Source organism: Taudactylus pleione, unplaced genomic scaffold, assembly GCF_031769625.1.
Source record: "Taudactylus pleione unplaced genomic scaffold, aTauple2 ptg000077l, whole genome shotgun sequence".
NCBI lineage: Eukaryota > Metazoa > Chordata > Amphibia > Anura > Myobatrachidae > Taudactylus > Taudactylus pleione.
Window position 1 is genome coordinate 964,645 of NW_028284479.1, and position 21,329 is coordinate 985,973.

Below are 21,329 nucleotides of genomic sequence, written 5' to 3' on the forward strand. Positions count from 1 at the left end.
CACCGCAAGCCCCAGTGAACTTCCTGCTCTAATAGAGCAGGAAGTTCACTACTGACATCACGTGTGATGTCAGTAGGGCCGCCCACAAATGGCAGGCATTCTTTTGGGAACGCCTCCGTTTGTGCAGCCACCCCCCACCCCGACCCGCCTACAAAACGGGGAGAACTTCCCTCGCTCGGGGCCGCCCCGTTTTGCTGCCGGCCCCGAGCGAGGGAAGTTCTCACTCGCTCCCGAGCTCGCGCACGCGCCGTGCACACGCCGTGTGTGTGCACTGCCTGGCCATCGCTAAGCGCTCGCTAGCGGGTCTGAATCAGGCCCACAGTTCACATTTTCCAGGTCACCCAGTAGGTGCACAAGTGTACTCATTACTCACTGACACATTTTAAAAGATCCACAGGTGGAGATAATAATTTCACTTGCGATTCTGTGAGGAGACCTGGAAAACATGCACTGTTTGGGGTCCGGGGGACCGAGTTTGAGAACCTGTGCACTAAACAATAAAAATATATGCCTCTATTACAAATGACAGTTATACAGATTATTCCATTAATTTTAGTGTGAGTTAGTAGCCTCTTAAAACTTCTAATTCATTATTTGTCTTCAGAGTTTTTTTTAATTATTGATAAATAAATGAAAAATGCTGCTTGATTAACTATTCAACTGCTGCACACTAGTTTGTTTTGGTTTGTTCTACCAGGTTTGCACATTATTTGGGACTGATTTTTGCCCATTTATCCTTAAAGTTTGCTGCAGGTTGGTCACCCCTATATTTAATTTTTGTGATGGTATTTGCTGAGGAATAGCCAGTTTTCGATTTGCACCACAAATAGCATTTTGAATTAGAAATAAAAAAAGCTAAATTTTGACCTTGCCTGACCAAATATTTAGTTACCACATTTTTAGTTGGGTCACACTGGTGTTTTCTGGAAACTCCAGACGTGTTTTTTCTTTAGTAATGAATTCATTCTAACCACTCTCCCATGCAGGCCAGTTATATGAATGACTTGTGCACCTTTACCTTCACACCAGTCTCAGTAACTGAACTCCCTCACAAGTCTCCTTCTTGTTCAGGGAGTTTTGGGGAAAGGCCTTACCTAGGCAGGGCCTGGGTGCAGGGGCATACAGTATCTATAACGGGTGTAGGGTGTGTCCCTGGGTCCAAGGGGGCCCACACCTCACACCCTGCACCCACTTATTCACTACTTACCTACTTACCTCACCACGTCGGTGATAGCAGTGCTGTACAAATCACTGGCAAAATGATGTGGCGGACATTTTCCCGGTATTTTGTGCATGCGCAGTAGGGAAATTGCCAGAGAAATGGCAAGCAGCCCAGGGCTGAAGTGCCCTGGAGAGGGGAAACCCCTTTATTGGGGGCTCCCTACTTTCCCAGGGATCCCCGATCTGATCTGACTAGCGGTCAGGTTTTGAATGCTTTGGCGGGGGACACGGTGAAAGGGTGCCAAGGCTGTGGCTGTGGTATTAAACCCCTGCTAGAATTCAGTGCTAGTTGTAGAAAATATGGGGAACCCCTAGTCATTTTGTCCCCTGTATTTCCACAACCAGGACTTGCTCACTGAGCCCAGTGCTGGTTGATGAAAATACAGGGGAACCCTACTTTTTTTCACCTGTATTTTCACAACCAGAACTGGCTCAGAAAAGCCTGGTATTGGTTGTGCTTTTAGGGGGGAGAGCCCACGTAATTTTATTTTTATTTTTAACATTTTACTTTTTTTTTATACAGAAGCCTTCACGGATCTCACTGATCTGTGAAGGCTTCTGAATAACTCACATCTTGTAATGTAATTCGCATTACAAGGTGTGAGTTTTCATACGAAAAAACTCACACAGACTTGCACAAGTTCTCAGGTTACTACAGTTGTGGGACAAACTTGCACCTTTAAATATGCGAGAAAGTACGAGTTTGTCCCGCACAAAGAACTCAGATACCCTATGACATTTATGATCAACATTAATTGTATTAGTATGTGTTTTTTTTTTTTCAAAAAAGTTCACCTTTTTTTAATGATTCACAAGTAGTGGTTAAAGTAGAGGCTAAATGAAAGCCAGTTGCTTCCACAGCATTGGGATTGAATACAATGTGCAAGCAGCATACAAATAATGAATTATGAGTTTGAAAATTAACTTTCAGAGCTACTGGTTTGCAATAAAAATACTGGGGGTCATTCAGACCCGGTCGCAAGCGCTGAGCGCTCGCAACCGGGTCGATGTTTCACCACTGGGCATGCGCATGTTGGAGCCGGCTCCGATGTGCTCATGCACAAGACCCGGCTAGTGACGGGCGTTCCGTCACTACGGGTCTCGCACCAAAGGGGGTGAGCTGTCGATGGTGAGTGATAGCTCGCCCCATTTGAGAGGTGGGCAGGGGGCGTGACCGGCCAGATGGAGGCATTCCCGACGGAACGCTTGCCGTTTGGGGGCGGCCTCACTGACATAAGCAATGATGTCAGTGGGGAGCTTCCTGCTCGATCAGAGCAGGAAGCTCCCTGGGGCTTGCGGTTGATGAGACCCAACCTTAGGGTCTCGTCGCAAGCCCCGATGGTCGCGATGGTCTTGACCATCGCGACCATCACCCTGGTCGATCGCAAGAGCTGTGGGTGGTAACCCACAGCCTAGCGATCGACCAGGAGGCGGCATTTAAAAAAGTAAGCAGCCGCCCTCATTCAGAGCGATCGGTAGCAGCAAGCGATCAACTCTGAATGAGGTCCACTGTCTGGAACAAGCTATGTAAGTGCTATTTGTAGTACAGACAGGTATGTGGATGTTTTATGGTGTCGAATGCTTTTACAAGTTACTGTAATCCACAATAGTGTACAAGATTTATACAAAAATATCTATATATTATAAGATTTATCTGCTTCTTAGGATGGTTGTCTACTTTATAATGTTATTTCATTTTTTTATTAAAGATTTAGGAAAAATGGGAAAGGGATATAGATAGAAAAATGTAGGGGGCAAAAACAAATTCATATGGACAATTGCAAAACAGAAGAATATAATATAAAGGTTCAATGGCAGAAATACAATATAGTAACAAGCATCCAATTTGAACAGGCATTTAATTAAAATGGTTTAACCTAGAGACCCCTGAACCAGACAGAATAGCCTATTATAAGGATTTAATGAAATTATCATTGGAGACAGAGGAGTCACAAAGAAAGTTTGAGAGCAGCAGCCCCATCACCATCCATAACATATAATGCCATGAAAACCATTTCATGAGAGGAGATGATGCTGTCATGGAATACAGAACTAGAAATATTTTTATTTCAAAGTTAAATTATATTTTAGAAATGACCTTGAGCAAATATGGAGGGCTAGGAAATTTCCAGATTTGTGCTAAAGCAGCTCAAGCCGCCAGTAGTATCTGACCCACTATGTATCGCTCATGGGTACCAATGTAGAAGAGCAAGAGCTGGGTCTGGGGTTTTATTGTGTGATTTCTAATACTTTTCTGTGGCTAAGCGCATGGTCTGCAATTGCTTGTTGACCCATTTAACCTTCTTTCAGCATCATGTTTAAAGTGTAACTGTCCTTGACAATGAAAGAGACCTTCCTATTGTCTGATCCTTTTTGGCAATCTTTAACATGGTGTTAAATGGCGTTCACATGGGGGAGTTGACTGGAGGCAGGAAACAAAGTAACGTGTTGTTTTGAGTGACTTTGCTGGAGTTTTCCCTTTGATTCAGAGAATGATACACTTCTATAGAAGATGACAGACATTTTGACAGGTGCAATATGCTTTTGAACTGTCTTGCCACATTGTGCTTTTGTCTTGAATTTTCCCAGCAGAGTGGCACATCTCTCGGAGATGCTGCTGTGCATGTTTGCTTTTCATCAGGTTTGGTAATGCCCTCCTTCTCCTTTCTCATTGCATTTAATCCTAGGCACATGAGAACTGAGCTAACCAATAGAAGATTTAAAACTGTGAGACTCCTGTATTTGTACCTACATTAATATATATATATATATATATATATATAAAAAATAATTGTGTATATATATATATATATATATATATATATATATACAGTACCTGTCAAAAGTCTGAGCATACCAGTATATATTTAAGGAATTTTCAATTTAACTGCACAGTAACGAAATAGAACCTGTTTTATTGGCTTTGTTTACAAAATAAGCAACTGTTTGAACAATACAGAAACAAAAAAAAATATTTGTTTTGACTTTTAGGCAAGTTTATTTACAGTAGGTAGTTTTAGGTAGACTGCTTTCATTGAAGTGATGACCCTTAGCTTTGATAAGCGCTTTGCATAGCCTTGGCATCCTATTTACTAATTTATCCAGCTTTTGTTGATCCATTCGACTCCAACAGCTTTGAAGAGCCTCCCAGAGGCCCTCAGTGTTGGTAGGCATCTGTTTTCGGACTTCCCTGTCTAGTTCTTCCCACAAAAGCTTGATGGGTGAAACATCCGTTGATTGAGGTGGCCATTCCATTTTTGTTACGACTTGAGCGTCTTTTTTTTTTGTAAATAATTAGTACACAACTTGGACGTATGTTTCGAATCGGTATCTTGTTGGAAAACTAAGTTCTGACCCACAAGTCACCTTCCAGAGGGAATCGCATGACACACTAATATGTTGTGGTACACCTTTGATCCATTATTCCGTCGATTCTGACTAACTTGGTTGCCTGTGAAACATCCCCAAACCATCACGTTGCCTCCTCCATGCTTAACTGTTGGCACTACACAGTCTAGGAGAAAGCGCTCACCTGGACGACTATGCGAATACAAATTTCGATTTGTCGGTCCAAAGCACCCTCTTCCACTGTTCCTCAGTCCAAGCCTTATGTTTCTTAGATCATGTGTAACTTTTTGCTATGTTTTGTAGCACGTAGAAGTGGTTTTCTTACCGCAACCCTACCACTAAAGCCATATTCCTGCAAGCGCCTGGCCACCGTCCTATCGGACACAGACTGGGAACGACTTTTCTGCAACTCCCTTCCTATTTCTGGAGTGGTCAAACATCTGTTCCGCTTGTGAGTAGTCACAATGAAGTTGTCCTCACGAACAGTTGTTGTTTTTGGATGACCAGTTCGTTTTCTAGTAACATTTTGACTGTTTTTTGACTTTCGTTCAATAGCCAGACGCACGGCCCCAATGAATACCTCCAACCGTTTGTGGATTTGCCACAAATAATAACTTTCTTCCCTCAAAACGATGATTTGAGCACGTGTTTCCAGCATTATTATGTGTATACGTGGCACTGCCACCGTGGGCATTTATTATGTATACTGTATAAGTGGCACCGCTATAGTGGGCATTTTTTATGAGTATAAGCAGCATGGCTACTGTGGAAATTATTATAGTATACTAATTTTTTGACGCATGTCTATCGATTTTCCGGGTTGCATCAGTATGGAAATAATATATTTTGTTATTTTTATCATACTCCATTCATACACAAGCAGCAGAATGTATGACAAACAAGCTTCTTTTCGATTTCAGGGGGTTTGCTCAGACTTGTGACAAGTACTGTGTGTGTGTATATATATATATATATATATATATATATATAAAATAAATAATGAAATATGCTATTTTTATTAATATCCCTTGAGACTGTATTTAAATTGTTATATAATGAAGTTCTAATTCAATGGGAATTTAGTAATTTAGTATTAGTAACTTCTACTATGAAAATTTAAATGATGTAAAGGTTTATTAAAGTAGTTAAAAAAAGAAATAGTCAAACAAACAATAACATATTATCAATCATATGTGTTCATAATATACTGCTAAAGCCATTGAAAACAGTTACAAGCTATTAATATGCAGTATTTATATAGTCAATAAAAGATGTTCCTTTTGTCCACCGTGCTGCTATTGGAGGCATTCCTCTGCCCATATGACACTGAGCAGGAAGTGTGTAGTCCTGTTTGGTTTTGTTCTTAAATATAGATTTTACAGATATAACCACCATGTACACCTATTTACATTATGCTACCAATCCTAAAGACTGCTGCAGACTCATGTCCCGCACCCATCAATGTTCTTACTGCTTCCCCTCCTTATAAATCCCTGAACGTGGCTTCTTTTGTCTTCCATAGTACAATATATATTTTAACTTTAATTTACAAAGCTCGCTACATCACATACCCAAATGACATCCTTTCTTATCTTTAATTATCCTCACATGTTGGCCCCTTAGCTTCATTTGTCCTTCAATCTGGCAATGTAATCCCATTCATGCATAGATGATGTTACACAAGCAGCACCTCACTGCGAATTCAGTATCTCAAAATATTACACTACCACCTTACAAATCTCACCCAAACATTTTATTCAAGCTCTCCTTTTCAAACAAACATATCCACATAACTCCTAGTTCAGCACAGCTCCGGTAATCGATCACCGATCATCGATGTCAGCTGTTTTGGTCGCCAATTGGTCGTTCACATTGGAGGAATGGGGAATGGTGGCTTAGGTGTATGGGGCCCTTTAGAAGCTGATGATTGCTTTTGGCAACTTCTTCATTTAATCTCTCTCCAAAGCTTGATACATTTACCCTCCAATCTTGTGTCTGCCAAAATGTTTTTATTTCAATGTCTTGCTAGTTCATATTCCCCTTACATTGTAAACCATTTTGTCCAAGATCCCCATCACTTGGTTATTCTAAATGATTAGGTAAATGTTTATTCAGGTATGGTATGTATAGCGCTATGGAATATGTTGTAGATTTACAAACAGATGATCATATTCACTTTTTTCTTGGCTGGTGTAACAACTAGATCGATATGTAATTTTTTGATAATGTATATATAGTCTAGTTGTAGTACCCTTGGACACCCAGATACCTGTGGAGCAGCAAACAAGCAATCAAAATGGTTCTACCCTTAGAACCATAATATATAAAATAACCAAATAAACTTGAAAGCTAGAAAGCGCTCGTATCTTATTTATAATTGTATTGATACTTCCCTTCACAGTATTGGGTTCTTCCTCTTGCTGTTAAATTCTCTCTTAGTCAATATTCATAACATGCAAGACAAGAAGATTATGCCAAAACCATTTTTCTCAAAAAGTATAACATTTATTCATATGACATAAAAGAAATATATATGTAACTGATGTCACACACCATACATCAATGTAATACATCTATCCAAAATTAAAAAAGATGGGAAATTATCAGAAGTCCCATATATATAGGGCATGTAGATTTTAAGTTGGAGGTGTTCCAGATTACCTCTAAATGCATCTATATTAAGGATCCTCTGGAATTTCTTTCTTTGCCAATAGTCCTGTCACACATGCAACGCGTTTCGGGAGCTCCTCCTCCCTTCCTCAAGGCAGTGTGACAGGAAATGAGGACAACACTTCCAATATACCCTCTATCATAATTACTTCCAGGTCATAGGTCTAATCCAAAAGAATAACAAATTTTCCTTGTAATTATTAAAAATATATCCTAATTACAAGGAAAATTTGTAATATAGATGCATTTAGAGGTAATCCGGAATACCTCCATCTTAAAATCTACAGTACATGCCCTATATATATGGGACTTCTGGTAATTTCCCATCTTTTTTAATTTTGGATAGCTGTATTACATTGATGTATGGTGTGTGACATCAGTTACATATATTTTTCTTTTATGTCATATGAATAAATGTTATACTTTTTGAGAAAATACTACACCATGGTTTGGGCATAATCTTCTTGTCTTGAATGTTACGAATATTGACTAAGAGAGGATTTAACAGCAAGAGGAAGAACCCGATACTGTGAAGGGAAGTATGTATACAATTATAAATAAGATACGAGCGCTTTCTAGCTTTCAAGTTTATTTAGTAGCAAGAAAAACGAGAATTCTTATACAGCGCTACACCTGAAAGTGAGCAGCTAACAGTCAGATCTCAGTCCCCCCAAGGACTAATAAACTTTGAACTAAAAAATTGATTGAAAAACTGACACAAGCGCTACCTCTTTAACCAAAAAAGTTCATGATAGATGATGATAAAGATGGTAGAATTACTTATGTAACTGTGTCTGGTACATTTAAAGCAATCATAGGGTGTACACTATTTATTGACATGGAACATATAAGTATAAAACACAATACATATGACACATAAAAACTTCAGCTTGGTAACTCTGATGTAAATAACTATGTCACCAAGAAATCACAGATGCATGACATATATAATACATATAAATCCAATCCCGGTGTTTATAATATAAGGTGGCTGCTTTACCAGAATTATGCAGGTCATGGGCATAGGTGTAAAAAATTGCGGAGAGGTAGTCCGGGTCCCTCAAATCCACAGGTCCATTGATTCTCCACAATCCTGGTGCTGCAGTGGTTCTAACTCCCTCCTGCCAACGCGTTTCGGTACTCCGTGTACCTTTATCAAGGCCTGGAGGTGTAGATGATTGGGCTTTCTTAAATACCCCTTTTGATGATGACTTCCGGTTCCGGTTATCGCGGACCGGAAGTGGTCGTCCGTTTCTAATTGCAGTCCCTCTAAAACATTCTGTATATCCTCCCAGCTTGAAAGCAGCATGTAGACATGTTCTTGTTTATTCCGAAGATTCCCTTTATTTATTTTCTATGAACGCTTGTTTATAGCGTCAAACCGGAAGTTCGAGTCGTCAAACTGGAAGTGACGTCATCGAGGGTTATGGGAAAACATGTCCCAGGAAATATGGAGCGTGAAATTAGTTCCACATCAAAATAGGCTGGGACAGCAGCTCTCAGTGTCTGTTTCTCCCCAGGGTATGGAATAAACAAGAACATGTCTACATGCTGCTTTCAAGCTGGGAGGATATACAGAATGTTTTAGAGGGACTGCAATTAGAAACGGATGACCACTTCCGGTCCGCGATAACCGGAACCGGAAGTCATCATCAAAAGGGGTATTTAAGAGAGCCCAATCATCTACACCTCCAGGCCTTGATAAAGGTACATGGAGTACCGAAACGCGTTGGCAGGAGGGAGTTAGAACCACTGCAGCACCAGGATTGTGGAGAATCAATGGACCTGTGGATTTGAGGGACCCGGACTACCTCTCCGCAATTTTTTACACCTATGCCCATGACCTGCATAATTCTGGTAAAGCAGCCACCTTATATTATAAACACCGGGATTGGACTTATATGTATTATATATGTCATGCATCTGTGATTTCTTGGTGACATAGTTATTTACATCAGAGTTACCAAGCTGAAGTTTTTATGTGTCATATGTATTGTGTTTTATACTTATATGTTCCATGTCAATAAATAGTGTACACCCTATGATTGTTTTAAATGTACCAGACATAGTTACATAAGTAATTCTACCATCTTTATCATCATCTATCATGAACTTTTTTGGTTAAAGAGGTAGCGCTTGTGTCAGTTTTTCAATCAATTTTTTAGTTTCAAGTTTATTTGTCCATTTTTTGATAATGGTTCGCTATGGAACCGAAATGTCGATGGAATTGATAAGAACATTCCTTCACTGATGTCAGCATCCAGTTTGGCTGAATACTGTCAATATTGAATAGGAATTTTAATCAATCGACACCACTATGTTCCTTGGACCATATCTTCTACTAAACTGAACACACATTGGCACTTTAATCAAAGATGGGACTGTTTTGAAGGAGATCGTATATGAAAGTCCAAATTTTAGACACTTTTTCAAACACTAGTGGAAACGAGTCTACATTGCCATTACTTCTGGTCCCTAGAGTGTGAATTACACCATTTCCGGAAACAGCCCAGCCGGAGAACATCTTTGAAGACACACCTGCGGCCAGTCCACCGGAAGTACAGGACGTGGCAAATTCAGTTTTTTCTGATGAGATCGCCGCACATTCTTCAAAGAAGCCATGTATGGGACTAATAAAAAGACATAACGGGAGACCTCTGAATGTGGACATTAGTCCTCAGTACATGCCCCGTAATTGGTGAGATTATGCTTGTTTAAAGGAGAAATAAAACTTTTGCACGCCCTACTTCCAGGATAATACAGGGAGTATACACACCTCCCCCTATTTAAGACCACCTTTCCATACACCTGGCCAAGCCTTGACAAAGATCAACAGGTTGAAACGCGTCGGCGGCACATGTGTGGCCTTAGAAGGATCGCCCTGGATATCATTTAAGCTCTGGGACCCTCTGTTTTGACCCCCTGGAAATTTCCAGAATTTTTTTGGGATACTCGTAATCTAGGGGTCCCAGTTCTTCTACTCTGGGTACGTTCGATTTTTATTCCTATCCCTGAGAAGAGGGTAATTGTTTTATTTGATGTACATCATTTGTACATATATATGTTGATTCAATATGCTTGATTGATCTACTGATAAAAGTTTTTTTTATGAAACAGTGTTTTATGAATAAATGTTTAATTTTCACTGATGTGTATAAGAATGTGCTCTCATTAGTTTAGAGATTGAAGTGCTAGAAAGTTATGTCCCACAACCCATTTGTCCAAGGTGATCATACTCATCCCTAACTGCAATAAGATGAATAATCTAATTATATGCCAGTTGAATCTTTATACATTTCAATTAGTCAATTATACCCTTTTCAGACATAAGCTGGGGCTCTGACACTGCTCAGACCTTTGTCTCGAACATGGATTCAACCCACATCATAGCTCGGAGACCCCATTTCACACTACCCCTTTAGGTTATTCCTGGGTCAACCCCTTTCACACTTAAGCAGTGTCTGCTCTGGCAATGCCTTAGACATTTAAAGTGGATGCTTTTTTGACTCACAAAAATTAGGTTATAAAACATGGTAGGTGACTTTGGAAGTGGTGTGTGAAAAATGCATTGCTTTAATGATGGCCGACGAGTTACTACTGCATAGCCCACAGCTGCTTACACTGTGCTATATTGCACAGTATTATTTCAGGAGAGGAAGGGCACAGTTGACAGCTAGCATCTTGCACACTTCCTCTTCACTCCAGTGAACCATGCTGTCTGCTTTGACCCTTGCTAATGAGGTCATCTGTCAGTGTTTTTAAGCTCTTTTTAGTGTGACCTGGGTCTAAAAACCCGGGTCACACTGTTCACACTGTAGGCGACCAAGGTCAGTTCTGGGAAAACCCTGGTAGCGAGAAGGGTCCGCCCCTGCCACACTTAGCCAGGACCCTGGCTGACCCCAGTAAGTCCCAACAATTTCCTGAATCCACCCATATGTCTCAAAGGGGTATTATAGGCAAGACATATCTCCTGTGTTAGCTTCCATCCTTGGTTCCTGGCACTTTGTTAGCTATATACAGCTTTCAGTTTGAACAACATTTCTGTTGTTCAAACTGAAAGCTGTATATAGCTAACAAAGGAGTATTACAATAGAAAGTCCTTAGTGATATCATCATGTGTGTCACGCCTGAGGGTTGGTCGAAACAGGCGTGGGAGGCTGCAGAGGAGACTTTGGAGTCGTGAATGAATCTGGGTGAGCTTGATGTGAGGAGGTAGAGGAACTGCAGTGGATTATGGACCCAAAGGCGAGGACAGAAATGGATTGTTTTCATTATACAGCAGGTTAAATGAGAATTGAAGATGATGATATCTGGCTTGGACCGATGATGTAGAACTGATGATGAGTTGAATACAATAGAATTGGAATTGATGATACTGAATAGATGAGTAGAATCCATTTGGGACCGATGATGCAGAATTGATGAGTAGGATCGGTTTGAGACCGATTATGCTAAATTGAAGAGTAAGATTGGTGTGTGACCAATGTTGCTGAATTGAAGAGTAGGATTGGTTTGAGTTATCTATTGAGATCGATGTTTGGAGGTAGCGGATGGGACCTATGTTTGTAGGTATCTGATGGAACCGAAGTTTGGAGATATCGGATGGGACTGATATTTGTAGGTAGGAACAAGTCTCAGTGAAATAACCAGACTTGAGTACAGATGGAATTGGAGACTTGAGTAACCAGACTTGGAACTGGAATCACACGGACTGGAACCACTCACATACAGAGTACCTGGGAGCACAGAGCTGTAACTTCAGCAGAAGCGACATTGTACTGGCAATTGAAGCCAGTCAGGAAATGGAATTTATAGAGGTGGATCCCCAGTGAATGGATGCTTCAAACAGCTGGTTTGGGAGCAGCGCTCTGAGTGGAGGAAGAGCATCAGGATACCGAATCCAACATGGCTGCGCCCATACTGGATTTAGGAGGGAACTCTGGCATAGAGTTTGTGTTCCATCATGCTCAGGAGACACGCTGTGAGCAAGGAGCTACATGGAGCCATCTTCACACTCAGTGGCAGGACACTGAGCGAACTGGGCAGGAACAGACCTCAGTACCAGCCGGGAACAATGTGCAGCGTAAGCGGACCTCTGTGTTATCTGGGAGTGATGTACTGTGCAATGCGAGCAGACCTCAGCGCTATCCGGGACAGGCACCGGAAAGGTAGAAAGGTAGTGTTAAGGGACCAGAGCATGATAATGTGACTTCACTAAGGATTCCCCTATTGGAAGGCCCAAATGGCAAACAAAATGTAGGTCAGATCTATTCCTATTCAATTTTATATTATCTATTAGAGCTAGTAATAGAGGAAACATATAGAGCTCTCATGTGACAGTTAATGGTATCCCATGGATTAAAAATTAAATATAAAAGTAAAAATAAAAATTGTGAAATATACCCATATGTTTGGTCCTGTAACTGCATAAAAAATGTAAATACATTTTCCACCTATTCTTTTAGTCCATTGCTGCGGCTTCGGCCCCTCCCTGGGAACCTCAAGATTACTTACTGCTGACCTGATAATGTCATACTGTACAGTGTACACTTTGGGATCATTAAGTTAATTAAAATATGAGTAAAACACTTTGGATAATTATCCAAGTATTTCCTATCTTCTATGTTTTCTGCTTTCATGTTGCTATGGACAACGCTTCCACTTGTCCTCTTTAGAAAGTATGAGAAATCCCTCGCTAAGTCAGTCATTACACAGTAATAATTCCACATGAGTGTAACTGAACAATTCTTTACAAATTTTAAATAATGTTGAAAGTTTATTTCCTTCTTGAACAATTACTTTTACCTAATCACTTTGCTAATAGCATGGATGGCAAACATGAGTGAGAGTGTTAGAATTCTAATTAAGTCTGTCTACTGAGAATTTATTTATCATATTTTACTAAAATGATCTTTAATTTTACCAGCATTCTCAGAGTCTGGAAGCGTTGATGAGTGTGGTAGGATGTCTAGAATGTCTGGACTCAATGATGACGACCAAGATGCCTTTGATGAGCTGGAGATGATAGCTCCGTGCACAGGATCTTCACAGTCTTCTGAAATTCCACTGAGCATGTCGTATAAAGATGTCTCATCAGATTCAGGTGTGTAATCAACTATTATTACATAATTCATTATAATACACTATAACATTATGATAATCTTTGGTAAATGCGACTTTTTTGTTTTCTTTTAACCCTTTGTTCTTTATCTTCCCATATCCATTACTATTGTTCAACTCACAATGAGAGCTATGAATAAGTAAATGGTCAACTTTGTTGCTTTGTGGAGCTGTTAAAGCTCTGAAGCTAGAGACGTATGTGGCAACTTGTGAACATCTCTTACTAACAAATTTTATGGTCCTGTTGGATACATGAAGTCATTTGGTGGGTGAGTGAAGGAATGGATGTTTAGAGGGCCCACATTACTTGTCAACCATTGAGGAGGTGATCAGCAATGGCAGACAGGATTTCTTGTCCTAATAAATCATTGCCAACATTATCACTTTGGTGCCCAAACAAGACCCAACTGACTGTCAATTTAAAACAACCTAACCACTGAAGAAAATCTGCACACGTGGGTAACCTTAGTAAAATCTTTTCCTCTTAATTCATCACAAATGTTGCAATTTTTACACATTAATTTATGTAAATTAGTATATTATTTTGAAATTCATTTATAGGATGGGGCAGTACCAAGCGCTCATTTGTGTGATGCAGATGTGTGTTGCCTATCACAATCTCGGGTGGGAACTGATGGGAGCAATACATAAGAGTAACCACTGCTTATTGTCTTGTAGATGGGAGCTACAGTGCTCCTACAAAAACAGTACTAGTGGTGGTGAAAATATAGATGCAGGGTGAGGTGGCCTAATGATCTAGTTGAGCTGTAGCCTTTAAATAACAAAATATTTAATCATTGTGATTAATCTATATCAGGGCCATAACTAGGGGTATGCGGGTGGTCCCCCTGCAGAGTTTACATAGCCCTGTGGGCAGCACCACCACTGCCCCATGGTCCCTGCATCTGGCTAGCAGGGTGCCTGGAGTGTCACCCCTGCAGTCAGAATCACTGCAGCATTGCCACCCGGAGCATCCTTAAGATGCTTCAGACGTATACGCTGCTGCCCTTACAGCCACTGGATCATCCTGAGGATGCTCCGGGCATTGCTGTCATTCCTGGCGATGGTGGCACCACCCACTTCACAAGCGGTAAAGCGCTCAGGGGGCGTAGCCGGCACAGGGGACCAGGACACACAGCTGTAGGACTGGGCTAAATAATTGTTTTATTAGAGTAAATGAGAGATGCAAAGTGAATTAAGAGGCATAATTTTATCTCAACTTTAAATGTGAAATCATGATGCCATTTCTGATGACATCATTCATATAATTTCCTCATGAAAGAGCAAGTATAAACATGTTGTCACAGGTTCAAATATGGCAAAGTCTTGAAAAGTCTCATATTTTTTGCATCTGGTCCATATATTACCAATGTCAGGTTGTTCATATTCTGATTACGGTTGGACATCAATCATGCAACACAGTTCGTACAACTGCAAATGCAAACACAATTCACACAGCTAATGATTTCAACAACATTACATATTCTCCATGTGACTATGGCCCTGATTCAGAGCCGGACGCAAGTGGCTGCTCGTTCGCTCCGAGCGATGTTTGCCCAACTGCGCATGCGTACGGATCGTAATACGCATGCGCGAACCACTCAGTGCGGCTGAAATTCATGTGCTCGCAAAATAGCGAATGCCTGATAATTTGAGTGACAGAAAGAGGCGTATGTGGGTGGTAACAGGGGAAGGTGCTTGAAAACGGGGAGTGGAGATCCGATCGCAGGCGTGCTTAAAGGTCAAAACGGGCGTTTTATGGGTGTGCATATTTAAAACAGCAGCGTCATTGACCACGTCACTGGGTTATTTTATAGCCAGAACAGCTCGCAAAATTGTGGTAGCAAAAACCAACCACAAGAATAGCGAGCAGCTCATACCCTGGTCGATGTACTCGATTAATCTAATAAATAGCGGACATGACGTAGGATGCGAGTGGCCAGGGGGCGTATTTTTCCAAAAAACGAACGCAAGTTTTGTTCGCTCGTTCAGACCTAGAGGCGTGAACAGATCGCAAACAGCGAACGGTTCATTTGAATAGCCACCCCTTGTTTTAGAACGAACGACCGCAAATAGCGAGTGGCTCTGAATGAGGGCCTATATTCAGTTAATTCAACAAAACTATGATGTTAGTTAAGAAAGATAAATGCAGCAGTCACACCTCATCTTCCAACTGCTTGTATTCCACATCTCCAGAGATCTCTACAGTAATTGACCTCTGCATTGTCAGTGGGTAAATTCATCCCAGACGCCCGGAGGCAAGTTATAATTTGGTGCCCCCTGTCACATCCGCTGACACTGTAACATAGCGTTTTGCATGCAGATACAGCCACAGTGTCACATACAGTAGAATATAGGCATGCCACAGATCATTTTAATCAGCTGCCTCCAGGAAGGAGTACGACAGAGAGTTGAGGGTGAGGGGGTCGCCGAATGTGTCACACTGACATAAAAATTTGCTGAGGAGCAGTGACACGAATGAGTAGGGACAGGCTATAGATAGACGGAGGCGGCAACTGATGGTGTGACACGGAACTCTCCACTTGTGTATGGTGGCTTCTCAGGTGCCGGGAAGAGGTGTCATGTATTGGGAGGCTGTGACGGTACACTCTGGATACATAGTTACAATCCTAAGTGGGGTGAATATACTGTGGACACTGGAGGAAGTGCCCCTTCAGTGCTGGAGCCCGGCGGCAGGTGCCTCCATTGTCTCCCATAGTTCTGCCCCTGTGCATAGTCCTCTCAAACTGGAAAAGATTTATTACATCTTGGAGAGAGATAAAGTGGAAAGAGATAAAGTGCCAACAGGCTGTGTAGGAAAAAAGACAGTTAGGAGCTTATTGGTTGCTTTGGGCAACTTCTCCACTTTACTGTATCTCTCTCCAAGATTGAATACATTTCCCCCTCTGTGTGCCGCAAAAGATCAGAGTGTTCTGCTTCATTTTCTTTTAGTTTAGACCAAAAAAGACGCCTCTGGAGACTTTTGGCACAAACTGTTTTAAAAAAAATAATAATACTATAATAACTACAGATGTGCGCCGACCCCCGTGTTTTGGTTTTGGTTCTTATTTGTAGTGGGGCTTTGGTTTCAGTTTTGCTAAAACTGCCCTCACGTGTTTTGGTTTTGGAGCTGCATTTTTTTAAAAAAATTGGTAAAAACAAGAGATGTGCGGGTCTGGTTCTCAGAGAACCAACAACAACCGAATTTAGGGGTTCCAAGTCCGAGTTTGCAATCACTTTGGGGTACCGAGTCCAAATTCTGATCTTCCCGCGGTTTGGAACTCAGATTTAAAAACTGAACTCGGGTTTTGGATTGCATGCCAACAGGTCAAAATGACGTCATTATAGCTGTTTATTCATTTTTTCATTTTTTTTTTAAATACAGATCCAAAACCAAAACACATGAGGGTGGTTTTGCAAAACTTAAACAAAGACCAAAACACAAAGGTGAATCCGGATCCAAAACCAAAACACGGCAGTCGGTGCACAAAAACAGCTAAAATCACATAATTTGGGCCTGTTTTTGTCCCTACAATATTATTAACCTCAATAACATTAATTTCCAGTTAATTTTAACCACCTCACAGCTCACAATATTATTTTCATTAGTTCACTAATATAGACCAAAGGCTGCGGTGAGCTAAACTAAGCGACAGAGCAGCAGCACAAACGCACGGCAGTTTAAAAGAATATAGGACATCTATGAAACATTGCCTCACAGCAGTGGCAGACAGGGCGGCAGTTTAATAAACTATAAAAATGTTTGTCGTCTGCACAAAAAGAAGGTCAGCAATGACCCAAACAGCGCATAATGCAAAGAAAAGAGGTACAAGAAGGAATTGTCCTTGGTCCCTCCCACCCACTCTTATTATATTTAACAGGACATGCACAGTTTAAAAAACCAATCACTTCAGCGACAGGGACTGCCACTTGTGGCTGAAGTGAGTGGTTTGTTTAGGCCTCCACAAAACGAGCTACCAATGGGCAGCTGACATTGCTGGCAATGATCTCTATGTACAAACTGGCTCTACAGAGGCAAGATGTTGTCGCCATTATCATCCTCAGCCTCATCAGTAAAGGACTTCTTTGTGAAATTTGTAGTTCATTTTGATGAACATCGCCTTTTCCACATTTTGAGGAAGTAGCCTCCTACTTCTGAATCACTGACAAGGTTCCCGGCTCTGCGGAAAACTCTTTCTGAGTACACACTGGAGGATGGGCAGCTTAAGTAAACTAAAGCCAGATTGTGCAAGGGCCTCCTAATTGTGTATTTTCCTGTCAGTAGTCGAAGGGACTTTCTAACATGACTATTTATATGCCATCATTAAAATAATCCTCAACCATGGAGTTGCAGTAGAGGTGTCACTAATTTTAGGCAAATATTTTAGACCCGACCAGATGTCAATATGTTGTTTTTTCCTGGCAGCCGCAGTTGTCAGAGAGACTGAAACTGGAGTCACAACATTTTTCGGGCCACAGAAAGCATCTCCTGCACGCCCCTGTCATTTTTTAAAAAACGGCATTTTGGAGGCCATTAATTACGTTTTTTTTAACGTCCATATACTGTACAGGCGGAAAATTGCTATTCTAGTGAAGTGGAATCTCAATGGGATTTGGTAGGTGGGACACAGGACCTCAATTAACTGTCTAAAACCCACTGCATTAATGGTGGCTATTGGACGCAGATCTAATACTAGCATAGTTGTTATGGCAACAGTGATCCACTGTGCAACTAGGTAACAGCTGTCATACTTGCTTCCTCTATCAAAGGATTGTTTAACAGTTAATTATTTTTTTAAACTACTATTACTACTCTTGGTCACTACTCTTGGTCCCCTTCTGGGATGAAAATCCACCCCCAGCAGCAGCAGGCCTAGCACTCAAGGATTCTTCTGAGGAATCCTGGATAGGGAAGGACTCACTTAGCCTTATCAAATTGGATGCAGGACTAGTTCCGATCATGATTGAGGATATTGATGATGAAGGTGTTGGTGGAGATTGCAGGTGCTTGGATCTTGCAGAGAGAAGGGCGCTAGCTGATGCTGGACTGCTTGTTGTTACTTTTTTAGCATGTTTCTGATTTTGCCAAAAACTTTTCATGCACACGCTGCAAATGACATAAAGGGAGGAGGTTCCTAGATGATTAAAGTCCCATCCTCTACTTACTGTGGCTTTACAAATGCTACATATTGCAAGACAATTGTTGTCTGGTTTGGGTAAAAATAATTCCACACATAAGAGGTGGATTTTTTCATCTTATGCCCAGGCATGCCAATGACCTTATTCTTATCATAGGCAACAACTGCTTCCACACACAAACAACCTCATCATCAATATACTTATCATCAACATCCTCACTAGCGCCTGTGTCAGCTACACATATATCCCCCTCATCCTTTTGCACTTGCATCACAGCATCCTCAATGTCTAGGTCAGCATCTTCTTGACTTGTGCTGCTCATCCCCACATTGGCAGAGGGTGCAGAAATGGAGGAAGGAGGCTTCTCTATGAGTTCAGAATGGTCTGGCGCACACATAGCACTCCCGGACAAACTTAGACTCTCTTCATAGATTTGTGACATTTCTGAACAACACAGTTTGTTTTACTGCCAGTGTTTTTTTTTCACCACTGATATTCTGGTTTTTATTTTTTTAACACCTCTTCTAGAGTGAGACACTCTTGCATCGTCATATGAAGCAAAAGTAGATGCCTGACTGACAGCAGCTGCAGAACCATCACTGAGCCTTACCTTGCCACTGTGTGTGGTGTATGGCATTTTTGCAATTTTATGTTTTTGTGCCTGAAACTTTTCTTTTATTCAAGGTGTTTTTTCCTCGCAGTGTCATTTGGTGTGGAGAGGGATATTATGCACACGGCAAAGTTGTGAATCGCTGAAATGGGGCATGGCCTCACGGGCAGGGGCATTACCAGGTGGGGAGGGGGCATGGCCTTGTGGCCCAACCCCCTTGGTCTAGTCATCATGCTTATTACTGGGGGGAGGGCAGGGGGGTGCCAGAGGTGTGGACTGCCCTGTGTGCAATATCGACATTCATAATGTTGACATCACAATGTTGACAGTTATGATGTCAAAATTGTTAAAAATTGTTAAAATGTTGTATTTGAATACTTGCCGAAAATCGGGTGCCACTCCCGGCCCGCCGAAAAGGCAGGCAAGCCTCTCAGCAGCCACCGACCCCTCCAGACCCCCCCCTGCTTTTACAATAGAAACCCCTGCAGCGGAATCATGTCATCATGAACCCGCCCCCTACTTCACAATGCCAGTACTCTCGGCATTGTGTTGTGGGGGCGGGGGAAAAAAAGATGCGCTCGCGTGACCATGCCCAGCTCCGCCCACAAATGGCGGGTAATATGTCCGGCCACGCTCCCCTTATGCCGGCCACACCCCCTGCAATGCCGACCGACCTGGCTGCTCCCTCCCGGATGGGGCAGCCAGAATGTCGGCAAGGCATGTGCAGAATATCGACATGTAAAACGCTGACATTCTGCACAGACCGGCAGCGGAGTGTTAGGATTAGGCTGTGGGAGGGGAGGTTAGGATTAGGCTGTGGGAGGGGAGGTTAGGATTAGGCTGTGGGAGGGGAGGTTATTGTTAGACACTAGAGCAGGGGTGGCCAACCATTCAGAGGCAAAGAGCCAAAAAATATCTGTGGTGAAGTTAAAGAGCCGATCACATGCCTAGCAGTCACAAGGCCACGCACCATTTTTGTGCGCACGCCTTTGGTACGACATTCACAGGAGCATGACCTTGTGTCACACCCCGGTTTTAATCAAGCTGGGGGAGAGCCCAGGACATTGAAAATACACATGTTACATAAACTTCCCAATATTATTTATTCACTGTTGAAGTGAAAGAAAAAGCCAGAGCAATATAGAAAACATTGAAATAGCCACGTTCACATAAAATACACAGAAACAAGCCAGATCCACATAAAATACATTTAAAATACACATCTACATAAAATACATATTGAAATCCAGAACCACATAAAATATACTGAGAGAGTAAGTGCCCCTTATGCTGTGCCTCCTGTAGTTGTGCCCCATATGCAGTGCCCCCTGTAGTTGTGCCAATTATGCTATGCCCCCAGTAGTTGTGCCCCTTCTGCAATGCCCCCAGTAGTTGTGCACCTTCTGCAATGCCCCCTATAGTTGTGCCCAATAAGCAATGCCCCCAGTACTTTTGGCCCTTATGCAATGCCCCCTGTAGCTGTGCCCATTAAGCAATTCCCCCAGTAGTTATGCCCTTTCTGGAATGCTCCCTGTAGTCATGCCCCCTAAGGTAGTGCTAGCTCCCCCTTCCCATCCACACCCCTATGAAAAAAACGTACCTGTTTTCATGCTGGCACCACTGCACACCGTCAGGGCTCCCGAGTCCTGCCATTGCTGCTGCTGCCATTATCGCTGCCTGCTAACTGGATCCAGGAGGCGCGCGGGCTCCTCACATCGCGGGTGATGTCATGATGTCACCCGCGCACTGCATTACTAGGAATGCTGGCCTCTGAAGCGTCTAGTGGCTTCTTTAGTCTCTGATCACCTCAGAGACCAACGTTCTCAGTACAAGTGGGGGTCTGCCGAGCCACAAACTGGGAGCCACATCGGAAACTGAAAAGAACCGCATGTGGCTCGAGAGCCGTGGGTTGACCACCCCTGCACTAGAGGGAGTATTAGAGATGTAGCATACTAAATGTTATAATGCTGCTGGATCCTCCTGCAATCATCAGCTAACTGCTGAACCCCTAAAACATTGCTGGATCCCCCAGACTCGCTGTACCAGGTAAATCACCGCTAGACCACCAGGGGAGTTTTGTTGACATTCTAATTATGCTGACATTTCATCAATGTCAACATGATGAATGTTGATATGATCAATGTCAACAATGTGAGCATGTCAAAATTATGATCATGTCAACTTTCTTAAATTGACAGTATGAATGTCAACATTATTATTA

General features: G+C 42.0%; 1 protein-coding gene across 1 annotated transcript in view; it reads left to right on the forward strand.

The window, feature by feature from the left end:
- Positions 1-13,221, forward strand: part of LOC148532411 (uncharacterized) — a gene marked incomplete at its 3' end in the record, with an annotated part of 116,017 nt that extends 102,796 nt beyond the window's left edge. Inside the window, exon 5 of the mRNA XM_088467825.1 lies at positions 13,166-13,221. Coding sequence (XP_088323951.1) covers positions 13,166-13,221 — 56 coding nt within the window. The remainder of the gene's footprint in view (positions 1-13,165) is intronic.
- Between the last annotated feature and the right edge of the window lie 8,108 nt (positions 13,222-21,329).